Source organism: Carassius gibelio, chromosome A23, assembly GCF_023724105.1.
Source record: "Carassius gibelio isolate Cgi1373 ecotype wild population from Czech Republic chromosome A23, carGib1.2-hapl.c, whole genome shotgun sequence".
Lineage (NCBI taxonomy): Eukaryota > Metazoa > Chordata > Actinopteri > Cypriniformes > Cyprinidae > Carassius > Carassius gibelio.
In genome coordinates, this window is record NC_068393.1 from 7,778,561 (window position 1) to 7,797,679 (window position 19,119).

General features: G+C 38.6%; 2 protein-coding genes and 1 long non-coding RNA gene across 4 annotated transcripts; 1 reads left to right on the plus strand and 2 right to left on the minus strand.

Annotated features, from left to right (window-relative positions):
- Nucleotides 1–1,400: 1,400 nt before the first annotated feature.
- On the minus strand, nucleotides 1,401–6,401 carry LOC127945059 (prostaglandin E synthase 3-like). Of its 2 annotated transcripts, XM_052541590.1 has the most exons (8): nucleotides 6,259–6,401; nucleotides 5,009–5,122; nucleotides 4,819–4,888; nucleotides 4,625–4,723; nucleotides 4,124–4,213; nucleotides 3,944–4,000; nucleotides 3,630–3,654; nucleotides 1,401–2,302 (listed from the first exon to the last, which is right to left on the minus strand). In XM_052541590.1, coding segments are annotated over exons 1-8 (477 nt in total). In that variant the 5' UTR covers nucleotides 6,261–6,401; the 3' UTR covers nucleotides 1,401–2,282. The 2 variants fall into 2 exon arrangements, with proteins under 2 accessions (XP_052397550.1, XP_052397549.1); XM_052541589.1 differs by lacking the exon at nucleotides 6,259–6,401 and having other exon boundaries at nucleotides 5,009–5,136.
- A 1,608-nt stretch (nucleotides 6,402–8,009) lies between these two features.
- Nucleotides 8,010–17,909, plus strand: p4htma (prolyl 4-hydroxylase, transmembrane a). The gene is made up of 9 exons (XM_052540488.1): nucleotides 8,010–8,792; nucleotides 9,500–9,581; nucleotides 13,717–13,895; nucleotides 14,850–14,940; nucleotides 15,771–15,936; nucleotides 16,129–16,314; nucleotides 16,389–16,479; nucleotides 16,637–16,742; nucleotides 17,045–17,909. Exons 1-9 carry the CDS (start codon nucleotides 8,451–8,453, stop codon nucleotides 17,239–17,241), a joined length of 1,440 nt encoding a protein of 479 aa, XP_052396448.1. The 5' UTR covers nucleotides 8,010–8,450; the 3' UTR covers nucleotides 17,242–17,909.
- Nucleotides 9,568–11,065, minus strand: LOC127944508 (uncharacterized). Its single transcript, XR_008150376.1, has 3 exons — nucleotides 10,760–11,065; nucleotides 9,991–10,063; nucleotides 9,568–9,901 (listed from the first exon to the last, which is right to left on the minus strand). It is a non-coding gene; the product is annotated as an uncharacterized LOC127944508 (long non-coding RNA).
- Nucleotides 17,910–19,119: the final 1,210 nt, after the last annotated feature.

A 19,119-nucleotide genomic window follows, 5' to 3' on the forward strand; every position in this document is an offset into this window, starting at 1 on the left:
TATATATATATATATATATATATATATATATATATATATATATATATATATATTTACATAAGACTGGGAGGTCTCGAGAAATTCTGACTCTGGCATCATCGCAAGTGACTGTATGACTCCTCGAGACTGTTGGGTGTCTGATTTAACATTTTAGGTTTTATTTAAGACTGCATCAAAAAAAAAAAGTAAAAATAATAATAATTAATACAGAAGACCAAAAACTTAAAAGGGAAACGCATTTGTCCTCATCTATTTTCTCCATCGTGTAGCCTAAATATGTGGTCTGCTGAGTGACGAGAAGGACAGGTTGCAATAATAAAAAAAAAAAAAAAAAATTCAATACCCAAATCTGTTTCTGCTTCCTAAGTGTGGAGGACGAGTCGAGCACAGAAAGGCAGGCGCTAGGACCCAGCTCGAGGATGTGCCGTGTGAAGTGTGGAGGAATGGATGCGCAGCCACAATGCGGCTGGAGGAAGTGATGGTCCGCTGCTGATAGATAGAGCAGAGGCCATTCTATCCATCCAATGCACAGAATATATAAACGACTGCAGTTATCCAGAACACCCCTGTTTTAAATAGATGAGCGCTTTTATATGTAATTAACATGGCAGAAAAGTATACATAGGCTACACGCTGCTAAGGGCTGGAGTGAGATGAGAGGTGTCCGCATGTCGTCATAGGTCGAGAGCGCGCATGTTATAGCGCCTCCTCTTGACCTCACGGCCAAATGTTAACGTTGTGTGAAAGTGCGAGCTGTGGATGATTAAGTACTCTTAAAACTCGGAGTTGGCAGGTAAAAACAACAATTTTACCCCATGCAGTATGGGTTGCTCATATATGAACAAGTTATTGAAGCCAGAATGCCCGAGAGAAGACTCTTTACAAATAAGCTTCCATTAGTTAATAAAACTTAGACAATGTTACAACGATAATACTCCCAAAGCTGTTGATGTCAATGATACATGACTAAAATCTAAAGTTGTACCTGTTAAAGCAATAGTTCACTGTAAAATTAAAGTGTGCTGATGTAATGTACTCCCCCTCGGGCTGAGTTTGTTTCTTCATCAGAGCAGATTTCATTACATCAGTTGTTCACCAATAGATCCTCTTCAGTGAATGTGTTCTGACGGAGAAACAAAACCATCTACTTGTATCTTGGGACAGTTTATGCAAAATGAAACATCCGTCCTCATCTATTACCCTCAGATTATTTCAAACCTGTATGACTTATTTTTTTCTGTGGACTGCAAGATATATTTTTGCCAATCAACATTGGACCCCATTGAGTTTGTATGGAGAAGAGACTACACTTTCTTAATATCGGATGTGTTCGAGTCTGGGATGAAATTATGGTAAATAAATGTTGTCAGTTTAACTGTTCAGCAGAGAAAATGAAAAGATAAGCTTTGAGCAGTTTATTAGAAATATGTAGACAAAATTGGAAGCTTCTTTTCTTTCTTTTGGAAACATCGATGAGTCAACCAGCAGCGTGCACAAAACATAGCCCTATTTAACACCTAATTTTGTTAGTGCAAACTTATTTGGTCTTTTTTTGTTTTAGACTTATTCGGACACATACAATGCTTTTCAGTTTTCCCATTTTTTTACATTTAAAAAGATCACATAACATACTGCAGTCATAATATGAAAGACATTAATGGTCCAATATGAATACAGTGCTAATATAGACTTTGAGGAAACTCGGAGAGTCAGAAAACATCAACAGCCAACAAACCTGGTACCACCTCAAGAGATATATGAAGAGAAGTATATTAGAAAGGTGAGTCTTGTGTCAGATAACCGTTTCCAAAATCTAGAATCATTCTTACGCTTTCACACAAAGTCTCTCCAACTCTGCAAAGTTTCACTTTTCATTTTAATTTCAATGCCTCACATTAAAAAAAGAAAAATTTCGTCACATCTATTGCTTTTTGATTGAAAAAAAAAAATATATGAATACAGTGCAGATTTTCCAAACAGCTTAAGTATACATGTTTTTAGTACAGATTAAAAAGAAAAAGAAAAAAGGAAAGAAGAAGCCAGGACTGGTCATAAGGAGAGAGACAACAAAGCTCTGTACAACAATATGCATATTATCTCCCAACAGAGGTTTAAGACGATCTTCTGGAGTGCAGCCACTGAGACAGAGGTGATGCTCATGAACTCAATCATTGAATCCAGCTTTGCTCTCATTCAGATCATGTAGTATTTAGGTGACAGCGTCCTCTTTTCATTATGTCATCCCCCTCTCCTCCTCTGTCTGTCCACAGCGTGCCAGTCGCTTATTCCAGATCTGGCATTTCTGGAGAAAAACCAAAGTGGCAAAAATCTGTCATAATTTACTCCCCCGTGTCATTTCAGTTTGTATACATTTCTTCAGTAAAACACAAAATGGAGAAAATGTCTGTACATGTTGCTCTTCCAGCTGTTATAATAAATGAGGGCTGGAGTTTCTGAGATTTTAATAGTGCATTGTTTCTTTTTGGAGATTGCCACGACATTAATTATAAATAAATTATTGAATAAATTATTCAAATTCACCTTTTGTATTCAAACGAACACAAACTCTTAAAGGGACAGTTCAAAACCGTAAGACTTTTGTTCATCTTCAAAACACAAATGAGAATAAGACTTTAATTTTTTTGTCCATTCATCAAAAGTCTAGGTCAAAAAGTACTTAATGACACTGCACAGGTAATTTGCATGAAGCTCAAAGATGCTTTTTGAACCACTGAGGTTTGTTCTCCATGATCAAGCGAGCACAGTTTAGTTTTTGTTTACCTTATTTAAAGTTCCCCTAATATGCCTTTTCAGCTATTACCTTTCATGCAGCATGTAATGTAGCTGTATGTGAACAAAAACCATCTGCAAAGCTGAAAGCGCACGATAAAGTTATTGTCTCCCATAGGAAAGAATCGACTCTGAATCACCCAAACGAATCATCAGTTTGAATCTCTTGTTGCGTGGTCTGTTGAGGAAGCAGGCGTTCCTCTCGTTGATCGTCGAGGAGCGGATGCAGCGAGAGCTTGATGGGACGACGCAGAATTAAACTGTTTTTCAGGAGGTCCCACGCATATCTATAATCCCGCCCACTCTAAAGCAGCACTAAACTGAGGTGGAAACACAAACGTAGCCAAGCCGAGCCATCCCACGCAGTGGAAAAGTGTCATTAGAACGGCTATGAACGAATCAGTTAAGGATTGTTGGGAAATTAGATTAAATCAAATGAAAATTTGGAGAAAACAAAAGTGCTGTTTGACCTTGCGTGCATTTAAACCTATTGTACGAACCTTTAAAAAGGCATAATGGGGGCACTTTAAAGTGCTCTTTGTATGTTTGTTGATCAGTGTTCATATATGAATTAAATATGCATCATATAAACTGACAGTGTTTTTAGAAGACTTCAAACCCCTTGATTGAGATGGATTATTTACTGTCTGTATCTACTTTTTGGCTTGACAAATGTTGATTGCGTAGACAACTGATTACATGATTTCAATAGATGGACAAAAATTATGAGAGAACATTAAAAATAAGTAAATTATGTAATAACACTTTTGGGTTGTACCGGCCATTTAAACCAGTAACAGCTCTGAACACACAAGCTAGAAAAAGAGGAAAAAACTTACTTTCATCATCACTGTCAGCTGATTCCTGAAAATAAAAATAAATAAATCAACAGTCATTCATAACAGGAAGTTGAGGTTACATGTTTTAAGGCAAGAATGCGTCACCATATTTGATTAGTGATAATGAATCGTTTATCTAGACACTTTTTGTTTTAGTTTACTGTGCTTTCAAGAGCATCAATTTAGAGATGTAACCGTTTCAGAACAAAAAAACATGTTGGGTTGGAAAGACATGATGCCGAGTAAACCATTGGGATCAGATCTACCATTAAACTAAACTTTCTTCCACATATGAAGAAACTTTTAAATCTTACATCATCTGCTCCATCGAGGTCAGGTAAATCATCTTCTCCTCCCATGTTGCCCATCATCTAAACCAACACAAGTCACGTAGAGCACATTAACTACAGATGTATTCTTCTCACAGTTCCCATAATAACAGGCAATACTGTCCGGAGGTGAATTATAGCCATTGTTAACGAAGCACAACAAACCTCTGAAAAGCGATCATAGTTGGACAAATCTTCATCTGAATCATCCTCCCAGTCTTTCCAGTTATTGAAGTCAACACTAAGCCAGTTGAGCTGCAGACAAATTCACAAAATACGAGTTTGATCAGACAACAATCCACGTTCAGATGCACTGATATTACAATTCTGGCTGTTATGATAAGCTGATGATTATTATATACAGCAGGTTTTTATGAAAAACAAGTGGTTAATGAAATATGCAGCCAAACAACTTATGATGCCACAAACTACTGCTTGGTTTACCATTTACGTTAAAACCAGAAAATCATGCAAACACAGATGTGTTACTATTAAGACTTGGCTTGGCTAAACACAATAACTGCCATTTTGAAATAATTGTTAAAACTGACTCTTTTGAGAGAGTTTGAGCTCAAACGGTCAAGATATCTGACATAGTCCTCCAACAGATAATGACTATTTTAATTGTTAATACTAAAGTGACAACAAACATGGAACAAAGCTTGCCTTTGCTTTGTCTTTTGTTAACCTGGGCCAGGATTTTCCGGACTCTGCTTTCCGTAAACGGCACAAGATTGACCGGTCTGTACGCTTGTGTTTGGACCCCTGAGAATAGACAGTAAAATATAACTCAAAGTGAGCATCCCACTGGGGGGGGGGGTCATCTGAAACGGGATCTCCCAAATGTGTGCTGGACTCACATCTTGATCGATGGATTCAAAAAGGTCAATTTCATTTGAGTACTTCGTGTTTTCCGTCCCGCTGAGACAGCTGAAGGAGAGCGGAGGACAGGATTAGCTGAGCCACGAAACACTCAAACTACAGTCTAAGGCAATGACAAGACGACGACGTTGTGCTTTTACAGAGATGAACCAAGTTACAGCAACATACCTGAAACCAAATTTGGACTTCTCAAAACTGACATTCACATCCTTGCTGTCCTCCACCAAGAACTCAATGAAGACAAAGTCTCGTCTGTCGTACCACTTAGCAGCCGCTGGATGCCTGTTAGGGGACATCTGTATTTAAATCAAAGCTAGAACAGACAGGGTAATTTACAGACAACCATTTTATATGTGCATTTAATCAGTTAAAAAAATGATGATTTAAAATAATGGGTAGAATGTGTTTAATCAGCTCATGTGTCTTAATTTAAGGTCATAAACTGTATCTTGTCAACCAAACAATAATGCTTTTCACCATTTATTGATAAAGACACTATTGTGCAAAATTAAATTGTAACTTTAAGCATCTAAAAAAAATCAGCTCTGATCACATCAAATAAATTGCATTTTAACGTATATTCAAATAGAACACCGTTACTAATTTTTTTTATAATATTTTACAATATTTCTGTTATTAATATATCTGTCTGTGTCCTTGGTGAGCATAAGACACTCCTTTCCAAACTTAAAGACTCCCACAGACATTGACAATTGAACTTGGTAGAAATTGTACCTTGCTGTATTGCAAAATAAAAAAAATTCAATTAAGATAATATGAACACATGGTTTGATGTTACTGATGTTGAGTCCTAAGAATGTCTGGCATTGCATCAAAAACAGCACTTTAATTTAAAAACACAGTGTGTTTTATGAGAGGTTTAGATGAAATCCTCGTCTTCAGTGAATATATGCGTGTTATTGTCCTTCATTCATCTGGCCCTGAAGCACGTGCACACGGCGCGCTCATCCTCGCGACACATTCAACCGTTAAACACCGCGATAAACTCCGTCACAACTCCCTGCTCGAGTCTGTCAACACTAAAACACAATCTCTCAAATATGTGTGTGTTTGCGAACAGACTTGAGTGGCAAGGACGCAACATGCTGCCCCAGGCTAACTGTTACGGGCTAAATGAACGTTACACCAGACACATTTCAACAAACATTACAGATGTCTGAACGAGATGCTGTTAGATCAAGCGGTTAATAATTCTGCCGCGAGGTTCATCACGTTAACGGATAGCTCGGTTTAATGACTCCGAGAGAAGTGAATGAGTCGTGCTGAAGTGCGGTAACGTTAGCTAATGCTGGCTAGCGGTTAGCTTCACAGTACATAGTTATTCAGTGCCGGTTTCTGTAACGAGCTGTTTGCGCATAAATCAGAACAGATGTTTTCGACAAAAAGCACAGACTTACATGACTCTGGCGTCTCCTGTGTGTGTTTGTGTGTGATGGTAGAGGTTCTAGTATGTTCTCCCGGGGTTCTGTGTCACTCACAGGAGCGCGAGTGGGCGGGGCCTCTAACCACGCCCCTCGACATTGCTCACGCAAGTTTCCGTTTGAACGTTTGAGTGGCGGAAGTATGACGTAATTTTGTAGGCAAAAACCCGAAAGGGAGATAGCATTTTTGCACTTTCGAGTCCATCGTCCACAGGTACACGGGTATTTTTTATAAAACATATAACATTTCAAAAGACATCAATTATAAAATAAATTAACTTTATTATATATATATATATATATATATATATATATATATATATATATACACACACACACAACAAATTATATAAAACAAACAAATTAAATAATTTAACTGCTTTTGGATTTTACCAAGGGCATCTGAGAAGTATTTTAGATCAATTTGAAATACAATAAACAATGTGGTGGATTTAAAATATCTACATTTATGTATAAAATATTTTGCTAATAAAACAATATTATTAATCAAATCATACAAAACAGAGCACTCTTTGGTTATTCCATGCATTACATCTTGTGATGTCAGAGTGAAACCATCCAGTCATGCAAAACGACTGAGACAAACTACATGTAAAAATATGTTCTGTATCTTCAACTAAATGTTTGCATAAATAACAGGGCTCATTCTCAAAATTAAATTTTGAGTGTAGAAATTTATTAGAGGGATATATCTCATTTGATATTTTAAATTGCATTTCTTTTACATAGGGAAAATTGGTCGCGCACATCCGCCATGTTTGTAGTTTTTAACGCTTTTTATTCGTGTTTGTAGTCCTGAGCCGGATCCACACTTCAAAAATCTACATGAAAAAGTAAATCATCCGGGTCATTTTTGCAAACTCTTTTCATTATACTGTGCTTTGGGACACACTTATTCTAATCTCTCATATATTTAGGATGGATAGTATGAACATTGGGACGCAGGCTCTTTTGTGTCTTTTTTATTTGATTGTTTTTCTTGCTAATGATTCAGTATTTTTTATAAATGTATTGTTTTATCATTATTTATTAAAATCATATCTATGCGATTTTTTTTTCATTAAGCTTATTTATTTGTTAGTTTATTTTTCTAAACGTGTATTTTTGCTAATGTATGTTTTTGTACTTGTAAGCACCATACATTCATGCATAATGTATAAATGCACTTGTCTTGTTTCTTACACTGAAAAAAAGTGGTGTTGGATTTACTTTAAAATAATTATCACTCAGAAAAAGCTCGATAATTTCACAAATATTTACAAAGAAATAGCAAGCAACACATTGGATTAAACGTGAAAGACTTAACACGGTATTTTCTTGTTAAACATACTCCAATAATGTATGTGACACGTTCAGTTTGTACTGCACACACACACACACACACACATACACGTTGAACAAACAGAAAGTGTTACAAGAGTGTAAGTCTGCACATATATATATATATATATATATATATATATATATATATATATATATATATATATATATATATATATATATGTATGTGTTTGTGTGTGTATGTATAAGACAATAATACTTTAAGCACAATTATCAATTATACATTTTATACATACATTTTTATTAGGCAGGCTATTTAAATAAATTGTCCAAAAATACTCTAATCGCTAATTATCAGTATTTGTGGGAAATTGTAGCAAAATGTATCTATTTAAGCCAAGGTTATGTAAATGGAAAAAGACCGTGCTTTTATTTTGAAAGGATTATTCGTATCTCAGCGTCGGCTGCCTCGCGCTGCTTGCAGGGCAAAACGACAGACGATTAACAACGCTGTTCTTATTTTCCTTCTTCGTTTACATAGGAGTTGTGCGGTTTCCTGCTTTTATTGCTGTAAATCTGTTGTGTGTCCGACTTGTCAGATTTGTTTGCCCTCCGATAGGCAGCTGAGGTCGTCTTGAATCTCTCCTCGTCCTCCGCTTGCGCTCGAACACATTCCTGCACAGATCCCCGTCAACACTCAGATGAGCGCGCGCCCGCGATCTGCCTCGAACTCGTCATCGAGGTGTAGTTCAGCTCGGGATCGCGCTCGTTGCTGTGATGCTGGGGAGCAGCTGTCAAACCAGGTAACCTCTGCTGGATACACCTCGGCTGAATCGAAAGCTTAGAGGAGGGCCATGATTTAGGAGATGGGTGAGTATGAGGACATTCTGCGCAGGCTCGAGGGGGAGGCCCATCACTTCCCCCCTCCAGCGCGAGCCCCAGGCGGCCGCGAGCGGCTCCACATCCAGAAGAGCAGCGTGTGCTCCAGGGCCTATTTCGTGGTTGTCATGGCCTTCTTCCACCTCTATATAATAAACATCATCGCGCTGCTGCTCTACGTGCACTATAACACGGGCTCTGGGGAGCAGGATGTACCCCTGGAGAGTAGCGCCAGTGCCCCTCGACCCATGCCTGAGCAGCAGAGCCCGTCCTCGGCTGAGCGGAGCCCGGGGCTCTCCTTCCAGCTGCCGCGCCTGGAGGGCATCCGGGTACTGCGCGATACACCACACACGTGTCTGTCCTGCTCTAGTTTATCATCTGGGGAGTCAGAGAGTGTTCAAACACATTTTGTTTCAACATCTGTTATTTTTTTTAATTTATTTTTTTCTGTCTCAATTTTAATATATATAACAATTTCCTATTTGTCTCTTAGAAATTATATGTGATGTGTAAATTAATGTCAAGTACAAAAAATGCTGTTGTTCAAACCTACCCCACTAGCAGTTGTAATACTAATAACAAACATGGACATTTTAAGTTTAAAATAATTAATAATGCATCCCCCTTACCATCCTCTTTTAATTTTAAATCTAGAAAAAAAAATAAAAAAAAAATTCAAAACCGTAAGACTGGACAAAAAGAAATCCATAAAACATTAGATTAATAATTTAATAATAAGCTATTTTACCATTTATTAATATTTTTAATTGGAATTTATATTTTCAGATAATGTCTTTTTTCATAGTGATGAAATGTAAATTATAACAGGTTTTTATCATAGATCTGTATGCAAAAAAGTTGTAAAGAGAGAGAAAGGAATTTAATCTGGAATTTAAATAATAACATGTTTTTCAAATTGTGTTAAAAATGTGTTGATCTGTTTTAAAAATGACAGACATTAAAGTTGATCCTAGCTGTCCAAGTCATTTTCCCGTCTCTTGAGGGACACAGAGTAATGTGTATCTGCTCTGCTCAGGTTGGACACGTGCAGAGAGTCTCTCTGGTTCCCGACCGGACTCATAACATGCGCACACTCAGCCTGAAACCACTGCTGTTTGGTGAGTTTACACCGATTCATTTTCATATCAACTGTAAGTTTTGGTTTCGACATCAATTACAGACCTCAAAGTGACCTCAACATTTGTGACCGGAAATGTTCACGAGAACTACAGTTTTCAGAAAAGCATTTGTAAAACTTTAATATCTTAAGATTCAAAAACATAGGACAAGGATCTTCTATTATTTATGTCATTATGAGCACTGAGGTATGTTTTCTGAAACTCTACGCTCTGCACCGACGTCTTTTCCACGTGTGTGATGCTTGGTTGAGCAGCCGCTGGTGTTTCCTCCAGCTAGATGGATAGACGCACTTTAACCACTAGCAGAGAGACAACACGACACGAGAAACCAGTTTCAGCATTAACAGTTTTAGGTTGGTTAGTATAAGCGAAAACTAGTGTTTCTTACCAAAGCCATTTTTTCAGAAGAGGTGGAGCAGGTCTTTGGAGGACACAGTCTGTGCAGCTCGCTCGAGGCACCACTGAAAACAACCACAAATATCAGTTTGACAGAGGAAACCCAGCATTGTTCCTATCTGCATTTCTCTGAAACTCGGTGTATGTAAAACAGAAAATATTTGTTTAACTCGACTGGAAACTGGTCACACTGTAGTATTGTAGGCCAGGGGTAACTGTAGCAGTTCATGATGGGGGCGCAGCTATCCCGTACAGACACACACAGACTCCTGCATGGAGAAATGATCCTGAACACACCATATAGTGTATGAATTATATAAGGTTATTTTGTCACTCATAATCTGAGTCTGAAAGCCCCTCCGCCTTCGTTATGTAATCAAAGCTGTGACAGATGAGTGCATGAAGTGTCCCACATTCCACACTTTTTGGGAATTTTCAGTGAGAACACATTACTTGTGCTCTGTTTATACTAAAAAACATAATAGAATAGTCAATAAGTATGCGATTAGGGACGCTTGCTATATTGTCATTTCATTGCAGATGGTTTTCACTTCCACCTAACATTGACCGTAGTACTCATTTGCATAACAATGGCCGTGTAACGCTGAGCACCAGCCACAACTGAAAACAGTGGGCTGAAAAAATATCTTCAGTGCATTTTGTGTGTATTTGTATATATACAGTGTATATAAATCATGTAGTGTTCAGCATCATGGTTGCTGCCGATCACTGAGAGTCGGTCTGTTATAGGTGAGTCTTACCTCTCAAGGCACACAGGAGTGAAGAGCGAGCACAGAAATATTTGGGCGTGTGGGTGACCCTCTGCTGCACCGCTTCTGCTGTAGACTCATGTCCCAGCAAGTTGGGCATCCGCATGCTGTTTTAGCCCAGAGCCTGGCACAGGGTCATGTTGCTTGGGATGGGCACACAATGGGAGGATCCCCGGTGTTCCCAGAGTCTGCTGGGCACGGGACTGATGCCAGGAACAAGCAGGAGCAGCAGTAGAGCAGACGCTGTCAGCATCATAGTCCAGAGAGCGTCAGAGAGCTGGAGGCTCAGTGTAAGGTAGTGTCGTGTAGTAGTAGTAAGTAGTAAGGTAGTGTAGGGAGGGTGTGTATGAGGGTGTTTGAGGTGCTGATTGTTCCCTTTCTCTGCTGGAGATGATGAACTGTGAGCTCCACTTTACCACACACTTCCTTTTCCTCTCTTATTTCCTGAGGAGTGTGATTATGATAATAATAGTGACGTGACATACAGCCAAGTACGGTGACCCATACTCAGAATTCGTGCTCTGCATTTAACCCATCCAAAGTGCACACACACAGCAGTGAACACACACACACTGTGAACACACCAAGAGAGTGGGCAGTCATATATGCTGTGGTGCCCGGGAGCAGTTGGGGGTTCAGTGCTTTGCTCAGGAGCTCCTCAGTCGTGGTATTGAGGGTGAAGAGAGCACTGTACATTACACTCCCCCCACGAGTCAAAGGAGGTGTAGATCGATAGATGGATGGATAGGTAGGTCTATCATGAACGGTCTGCCAGTGTAAAGCTGTGGGAAGAGCTGGCTGTGACAGAAGTGTGTGTGAAAGGAAGTGTGTAAGTGTGAAAGGGCTGGAGCGGCATCTGTGTGTGTGTGTGTGTGTGTGGGATGCTCAGGAGTTTTTCTTCCCCTGCTGGGAGCACTACACAATGTCAACCCCGAGAATGGCCCTCACTTCCTGTCCACTTCACCCTTTCTTTTCCCCTCTTCCGATCTAAAGAGCTAGAGAGAGAGACCGCATCTGTTGCAGAAAAGAGCTTTATGAAGAGTGTGCCTGAATATGAATATGTTTATGCGTTGTGTTCATCTGAATGATGCTGAACAAAAACAGTGATCGATGACGCTGAAACCTACATGTAGCGGTCTAAATCCGTGAGCTCTCTCACCCATCCCAGAGAAACAATGGCCCCCGCCAGGACACATTAATGGCACGGTCTCATTAACACTGTCAATGGGTCAGGCAGTACCATGAGTCTCAAATAGAGGTATGGGAACAATTCATTACCGTATTTTCCGGACTATAAGTCGCACTTTTTTTCATAGTTTGGTCCTGCGACTTATAGTCAGGTGCGACTTATTTATCAAAATTAATTTGTCATGAACCGAGAGAAAAGAACCAAGAAAAAACATCACTATCTCCAGCTGTGAGAGGGCGCTCTATGCTGCTCAGTTCTCCTTAAGTCTACACTGAAAACAAAGAGCGCCCTCTCGTGGCTGTAGACGGTAATGTTTTCTCTTGGTTCTAAATAAATGCGACTTATAGTCCAGTGCGACTTATAGATGTTTTTTTCCTCGTCATAAGTATTTTTGGACTGATGCGACTTATACTTAGGTGTGACTTATAGTGCGAAAAATACGGTATATTTGACAGCTTAATGCCCTCTGCTCTGATCTTAGCTACTTAAAAATGTGTCCATTACCTAGATTAAACCTTAATATGTACAGTACTATACAGTCAGCAATATATACAGTATTAAATATAGCCAAACATTTACTCTCTCATTCTTTACTATTATTATTTTCCTAATTATTTTTGAAATATTGTGTAGTGACCCAAAACACAGAAAACCGTGTATTTATTTGTTTGTTTGCAAGTAATATTTATAAAAATCATATTTATAAAATCTTGAATTCAATTGCAAATAATATTTAAGATAACATTTATTTTTTACTAATAGCTATAGAGAAATATAAATTGAATTGCATATGAATATTTATTTAAAAATGTTTTGCTAATATTATAAAAACATTTGTTTTACAAATATTTCTAAAAATATTTGTAAGTTATATAAAACATTTACAAAATGTTAAGTTTATTTAATTGCTAATACATTTTTATAACACCGTTTATAACACAATATGTACATATGTTAATTTATTTGCAAATAAAATTTAATTGCTAATAATATTTATAAAAACATACATTTTTCCATAATATATATAAAACATTTTAAAATAACATGAATAATGCATCTGTAATATTGGTTGATAATTAGTATATAGGTGTGTGGGGGGGGGGGTATATATATTTTTTTCTTTTTTTTTCTTTTTTTAAATGAAGTCTCTTCTGTGAACCAAGATCTCATTTATTTGATTAAAAAATACAATAAAAACAGTAATATTGTGTAATAGTATAACAATTTAAAATAACTGTTTTCTACTTTAATATATTGTTAAAATGTAATTTATTCCTGTGATGTAAAGCTGTATTTCCATCATCATTACTCCAGTCTTCAGAGTCACACGATCCTTCAAAAATCACTCTTGATATACTGATTCATTGCTCAAGAAATGTTTCTGATTATGAAAATTGTGATTCTTTTTTTTTTTATCTTTAATGAATAGAACTTTCAAAAGCATTTATTTGAAATATAAATATTTTGTAACATTATAAATGTCACTTTTGTTACATTTAATGCATCCTTGAATCGTTCTTGAAACCCATAAATAAATGTTTTTATTGTTATAAATATAAATAATATAGATTACGATTTGTTTTAAAAAAAATCATATATATGTATATATATATGTATATATATATATGTATATATATATGTATATATATATATATATATGTATGTATATATATGTATATGTCACTGCATAATCAGTACCTGAGATATTATTGGTTGTATGCAGCATGCAGAGAGACATGGGCAGTGCTGTGTGTTTCAGAGATCCCAGGGTTCCTGAGTGTGGAGGAGAGCAGTGTGGTGATGCAGCTGGCTCAGCTGAAGGGTCTGACACACAGCTCACTCCTCACAGCTCCGGACAGCCAGGAGGAGCAGCTCACTCAAGATGAGCTCTTCAGCCTGCTCGACCTCAACCAGGACGGCCTGCTGCAGAGGGAGGAGGTCAGACACACTCATTCTGCTCAGGCTCACACATACATGCATCAGCTCAGTCACTTAACAGAGTATTGTCATCATCTACTCTCTCCTTGTTGCAAAGCTGTGTGAGTTGTGGTGGACATTTTCAGTGATTATGACCTGCAGTTTGGGGGGTGTGATATTTATCTTTTCCGATAATATTGTAATTGTTTTAGCAATGTGTGAGTTGACATTGTGTCACTCATATTGCAAGAAAAATAACGTAGATGAAGCTCATTAGAATACAGTTAAAATGTCCACATAATTCAAGTTGTATAGGTAAAATATCCTTGTTTTTTTATATATATATATTTTAAGATAAGATATAGTTTAGTAATATCACACAGAATATTAGTGTGTGTGTGTAATTCCAAGTGAGATTGATTTTATACAGCAGTTCAACGAACAAGACGACAATATTGAGTGAGTTAAATTTCCAGTAAAAATAGTTCCAGAGTGAGAGCAGAGCAACCCATGCAGGGTCTCATTACTGAATCAGTTTTTGACCAAATCATTTGAGTCAATGATCTACGCATGAAGATACTCACTTGCTTCATTTCTGAATTAATCGTCTGTTTTGAGTGAATCATCTCAATGAATGATTCAATAATTCACTCATTAAGACTTGCTGACAGCTACTGGCGGTTTTAGTGTCATTTATTTTATCACACACGATTTTATTTTATCGCACATCCCTTCAGTCCATATAAGTACATTGTATATGTACATGTATATTTGTGCCCAAAACCCTGTAGTTTTTATTGCTTCTTTGAAAGCTTAATAACTCATTTGTTGTTCCATAGAAGAAAATAATACAGTTCGGAACAATACGAGTGAGAGGAAATGATGACAGAATTCTATTTTGGGAATACGGAGTGAATGTGGAGAGAGCTGAAAGATAGAAACAAAAATACAATTAACACCTGTTTTCCGACGCAGATTTTGAGTCTGTCCCATTCGACTGATGGATCTTGGCTGAGCTCATACAATTTACGGAAAATCCACACCGGGTTTGAGACCAGCCCCTCTGGTAAGTGAAGTGTGTGTGTGTGTGTGTGAGAGAGAGAGAGAGAGAGAGAGAGTGGTGGGTCTGATACAGTGACACAACATGCAGTGTTTTCTAGCAGCTTCCAGAAGTATCCTATCACTCATTAAAGTCTCATTAATATGAGGGCTACACACACACACACACACACACACACACACACACACACATCCGGTCTCCCCAAGGTAGTGTCCCCTCTTCCGGTCCCCCTGCTCTATCGTCTGGAGAGTGTTCCGCTGTGGTCCGGTTCTGGAGGGGAAAGAGTGAAGACCCACTGACCCGCGAATAAAGAAGAAAAATCGAGAAATACTATTCTTGTTTTCTCGCCTTGCTCATTGTAACACTGCCATCAGCAGTAATGTTTTACTTGAGCTGTTTCCTGAGGCAAGCATAGCTATAACTGATGCACATACTTTATGTGAAGGATTTAAACACAGCCCATCCCTAAATATGTGACTTCTCCCTCATCATTTAAGATTTGTGCTATGCTGCCTCAAAACATGCGGCTTGTTAATGAATAACAAAGACTTACATTGAAGGAGGAGTCCAAGCCATTTATAGAGACCAAAATCATAAATGGGCTCACTTGACCTGGACCTGAAGGAAACCACTTAGAACACACTAGCAAGCAACCACATGGAAATGCATTAAAAATATTCAGAACATCTTCGCAGCCATCCTAATGTACCTTGTATTGCACCATGCACGTTTTCCTCATTAAATAGTGAAATGGATGCAGAAGTGTTCTGACTGCTGTATGACTGGTGCATGGAAGCTGTAGCTGATTTGGAGTGGTGTCTGGTGTGTGTTTGCAGGAGTTTTGTCTCTGCAGGAGTTTAAGCGTGTCAGTGGTGGAGTGTTGCAGTATGGCAGCGCTGGCCAAGGTTCAGACAGACATGCCGAGGTCAGGCAGAGAAGCACACACACGCGACTTTACCTCGGAGAGGGCACACACCACCTGCTGAAGAGCATCAGACACAGGTAAGGCTTTCAGTGAGGTTCTGAGTATTCACCTGACAAACCCAAACCAGTCTAGATTGCAACAACGCTTGGTATAAACATTCTCCGTCCACTCTGGTTCGATCCAGACACCTGAAAGTGTGACACGTGCAGCTAACAGCCAATAAACAAAATAACAGACAAACTATGCTCTATTTCTATATTTTTCTCCAGAGTGACCCGTTTAACGCGACTGCCGTCCTCATTGGTGGATCTCAGCGAGCCAATGGAAGTGGTCCGTTATGAGCAGGGCGGCTACAGCCACGCCCACCACGACAGCAGCCTCACCAATCACGACAGCAGCTGCGCCCACACACACCTGGCAGCCAATAACTCCGCCTCCACACAGGTGGCGTGCAGGTACAGCTCCTGGGGAAGACTCTCGGAGTCTGTTGTTGAATGAGACGCCGTAATGAAGTATTTGTGTGTCCCAGGTACCTGACGGTCTTGCTGCATCTGAACTCGGCGGATGGAGGAGGAGAGACCAGCTTCCCCGTGGCTGACAACAGGACCTATGAGGAGGAGGTGAGCCACGTCCTGTTTCTATGGCAACAGGGGAGGTGAGCTCTGTTGCCATGGCAACCGGGCAGCAACAGGAAGAAGGTCTTGAATTATGATAGCCATCTTAGGCAATTGATGTTACTGCAGCGTCACCCGGAGTGTGTGTGTGTGTGTGTTTCAGGTCTTAGGTGATCTCTCTCAGCAGTACTGTGTTAAAGGCAATCTGAAGGTCAAACCTGTAGCTGGAACCGCTCTGCTGTGGTACAACCACCTCTCAGATGGAAATGGTGAGTTTCTCTTGTTCATATGCCTCCATCTCCTGTATTTGTGATTTTATATTTTTTATTATTATTAGATGTGTGCCTAGTTATCCCATGGACTTGCATTGAAGAGGCAGTCTGAGCTCATACCAAAATATCATATCCACCACATAGCAATACCAAACTAAACACTGTGGGTTAAAACATTTTTTAAAAGAAGACTATTAGAACATTAAAAAATTGTTATTATGCCATACCTTTGACTGGTAGTGTACGCATGAGGAATATTAATGAACTGACCATTGTTGTTGTTCACACATTGCTGTCAGGTTGGGTTGGAGAGCTGGATGAATTCTCTCTGCACGGTGACTGTTTAGTCACTCGGGGCGTCAAATGGACAGGAAGAGTGTGGGTGAACATCGACCCTGACCAGCAGCGGCAGGAGCGCTACCAGCGTCTGGTCTCATGGCATCCAGACGAGCAAAGCAAAAACCCCGAGCATGGACACATGCACCAAGACCTCTGAACCAGACGGGGCTACAAAGCATCCGTTGCAGATCATTTTTACATTGTGTCAGTACGTCATAAATAGAACGAGGCAGCAGTTTACTGTCAGAGATTATAATAGGGTCTATTGTGTTTTGTCACGCCGTGCGCCGCCGCTCATGTCCAGTGTAGACACGGTGGGAGAAATTACCCTTCTATGCTGATCTAGAATCAGTTTCCCCCAGTGTGAAGCCTGGTTTAGGAAAGTAAAAGAGATCCCCAGCGCTGCAAGCTTTACCTTCATGTAGCTGTCAGCCCCTGCTCCAGTGACATCATTTAATATTTATGAGTTCAACAGGGAAAATCCTCTTTCAATAATAGCTGAACATTCACTGATATATAGTTTGCTGGTGTTGCACAAGTTATTTAATCATTATTTATTAAAAAGTTTTATTCAGTGTGGCATATTTATTGAAGATATTATTTGTCATATTGATGTTTATTTAATTGTTATTATTTATTCATATATATATATCTCAAATGTGTGGTGTGTACATTATATATATGAGTCAAATAATGTGTGTCTATCTCAGGTTTGGTTATGCCCAGGTAGGCTTTTTCCATTTTAATGCACTGTTTCAAGCAAAGACATTGTCAGATATTTAAGTTAAATGAATTAAGAAATAAATGCATACTTATGGAAGAGTGTATGGGTGGTGTTGTCTGTTTCACTGATCAACTTTCTGTAGGAATTACACCTCAACTGTCAAACACATAACAGACTTCACCGAATATGCAAGTGCACGTGTTCCCCTCAAGAGGGCATTATCTTCACTTGACAAGGTCTCTAAGTAACAAGGGCTCTGCTTATTTATACACAACAGCTTTGCTATACAGTACTGCTCTTTCAGATCTTTCAAGACAATTATTCGAGTTTTTGACCAGTAAGAAAACCAGGCTGTGAGGGTTTGAAATACAGTGTGTATAATGGACTGTACTGTCAACAACACACCGATTGTGCAGCTGACAAAACATCTTTCCAAAAACACTTTTAGTATACAAAAACTAGTTTTGAAAGTACATTATCTAGGACCTTCTTTACATTGTAAAGACTAAGAGTGATGGTACACGGGGCAACTTGACACATGCCATAGTAAAAAGAAGAAGAAAAAAAACTTATGAATTTACACACACACACTTCTGTGCTGCTGCAGCTGAGGGAACTTATGAGAACAGCATGTAAGCCCTTTTTGCAAGAGATCCTTTAATACCCCCTGGATCTTGAGGCTTAATACAGAGTTTATGGAGTCTTGGGGCTTTTTGTGACTTACTAAACATCAATAGTTTCTCACAGCTGTTTGGCTATGCTTGTATTTATTACGCACTGTATAAATTTGACACTGCTTTGTGAGTACCATTGGGATTGGCAAATGCAATGGACCTTTTCTATCCCCTGAAGTATGATGCAAACTACTTTAATGGTATGGCTGGATAAAGTTGATCTAGAGGGGGTTATTTAGGTCCACTGTAACTACTAGAGAAACTAGAGATGGAGACATCTAGCTTCAAATGTGTTTTAGTATCAAAGGAGATCCTGAGTGTGTTATGACAGGTAAAAAAAAAACAACATTTAAAAATGAATATTGATGGAGTAAAATTTCTTTAAATAACAGAAAGGACTTAATAAAAATTAAAACATTAAAAACGTTACAATATTTCAGTAATTAAAGCTTTATTATTATTATAATGAACCCTAACGGTATTTTAAATAATTTTAACGTTATTTTAAATATAAATTTTCATAAAAACTACATTGTCTAAACTAAAGGTCCAGGGAACATCAGGAAAGTCCGGTTCCTTTTGCCAAACCACATTTATCCTTCCTCTTTCACCAGGTCCTCCAGCTAATAATCAACCC

Coding starts and splice junctions, on each gene's coding strand:
- LOC127945059 (XM_052541589.1), bottom strand. CDS start 5,136: ATGTCCCCTAACAGGCATCCAGCGGCTGCTAAGTGGTACGACAGACGA. Junction 3,655..3,943: donor ACCTCGATGGAGCAGATGAT/GTAAGATTTAAA, acceptor TTTTATTTTCAG/GAATCAGCTGACAGTGATGA. Junction 2,303..3,629: donor AGCTGACAGTGATGATGAAA/GTAAGTTTTTTC, acceptor GTTTTTCTCCAG/AAATGCCAGATCTGGAATAA.
- p4htma (XM_052540488.1), top strand. CDS start 8,451: ATGGGTGAGTATGAGGACATTCTGCGCAGGCTCGAGGGGGAGGCCCAT. Junction 8,793..9,499: donor CGCGCCTGGAGGGCATCCGG/GTACTGCGCGAT, acceptor TGCTCTGCTCAG/GTTGGACACGTGCAGAGAGT. Junction 9,582..13,716: donor CCTGAAACCACTGCTGTTTG/GTGAGTTTACAC, acceptor TGTGTGTTTCAG/AGATCCCAGGGTTCCTGAGT.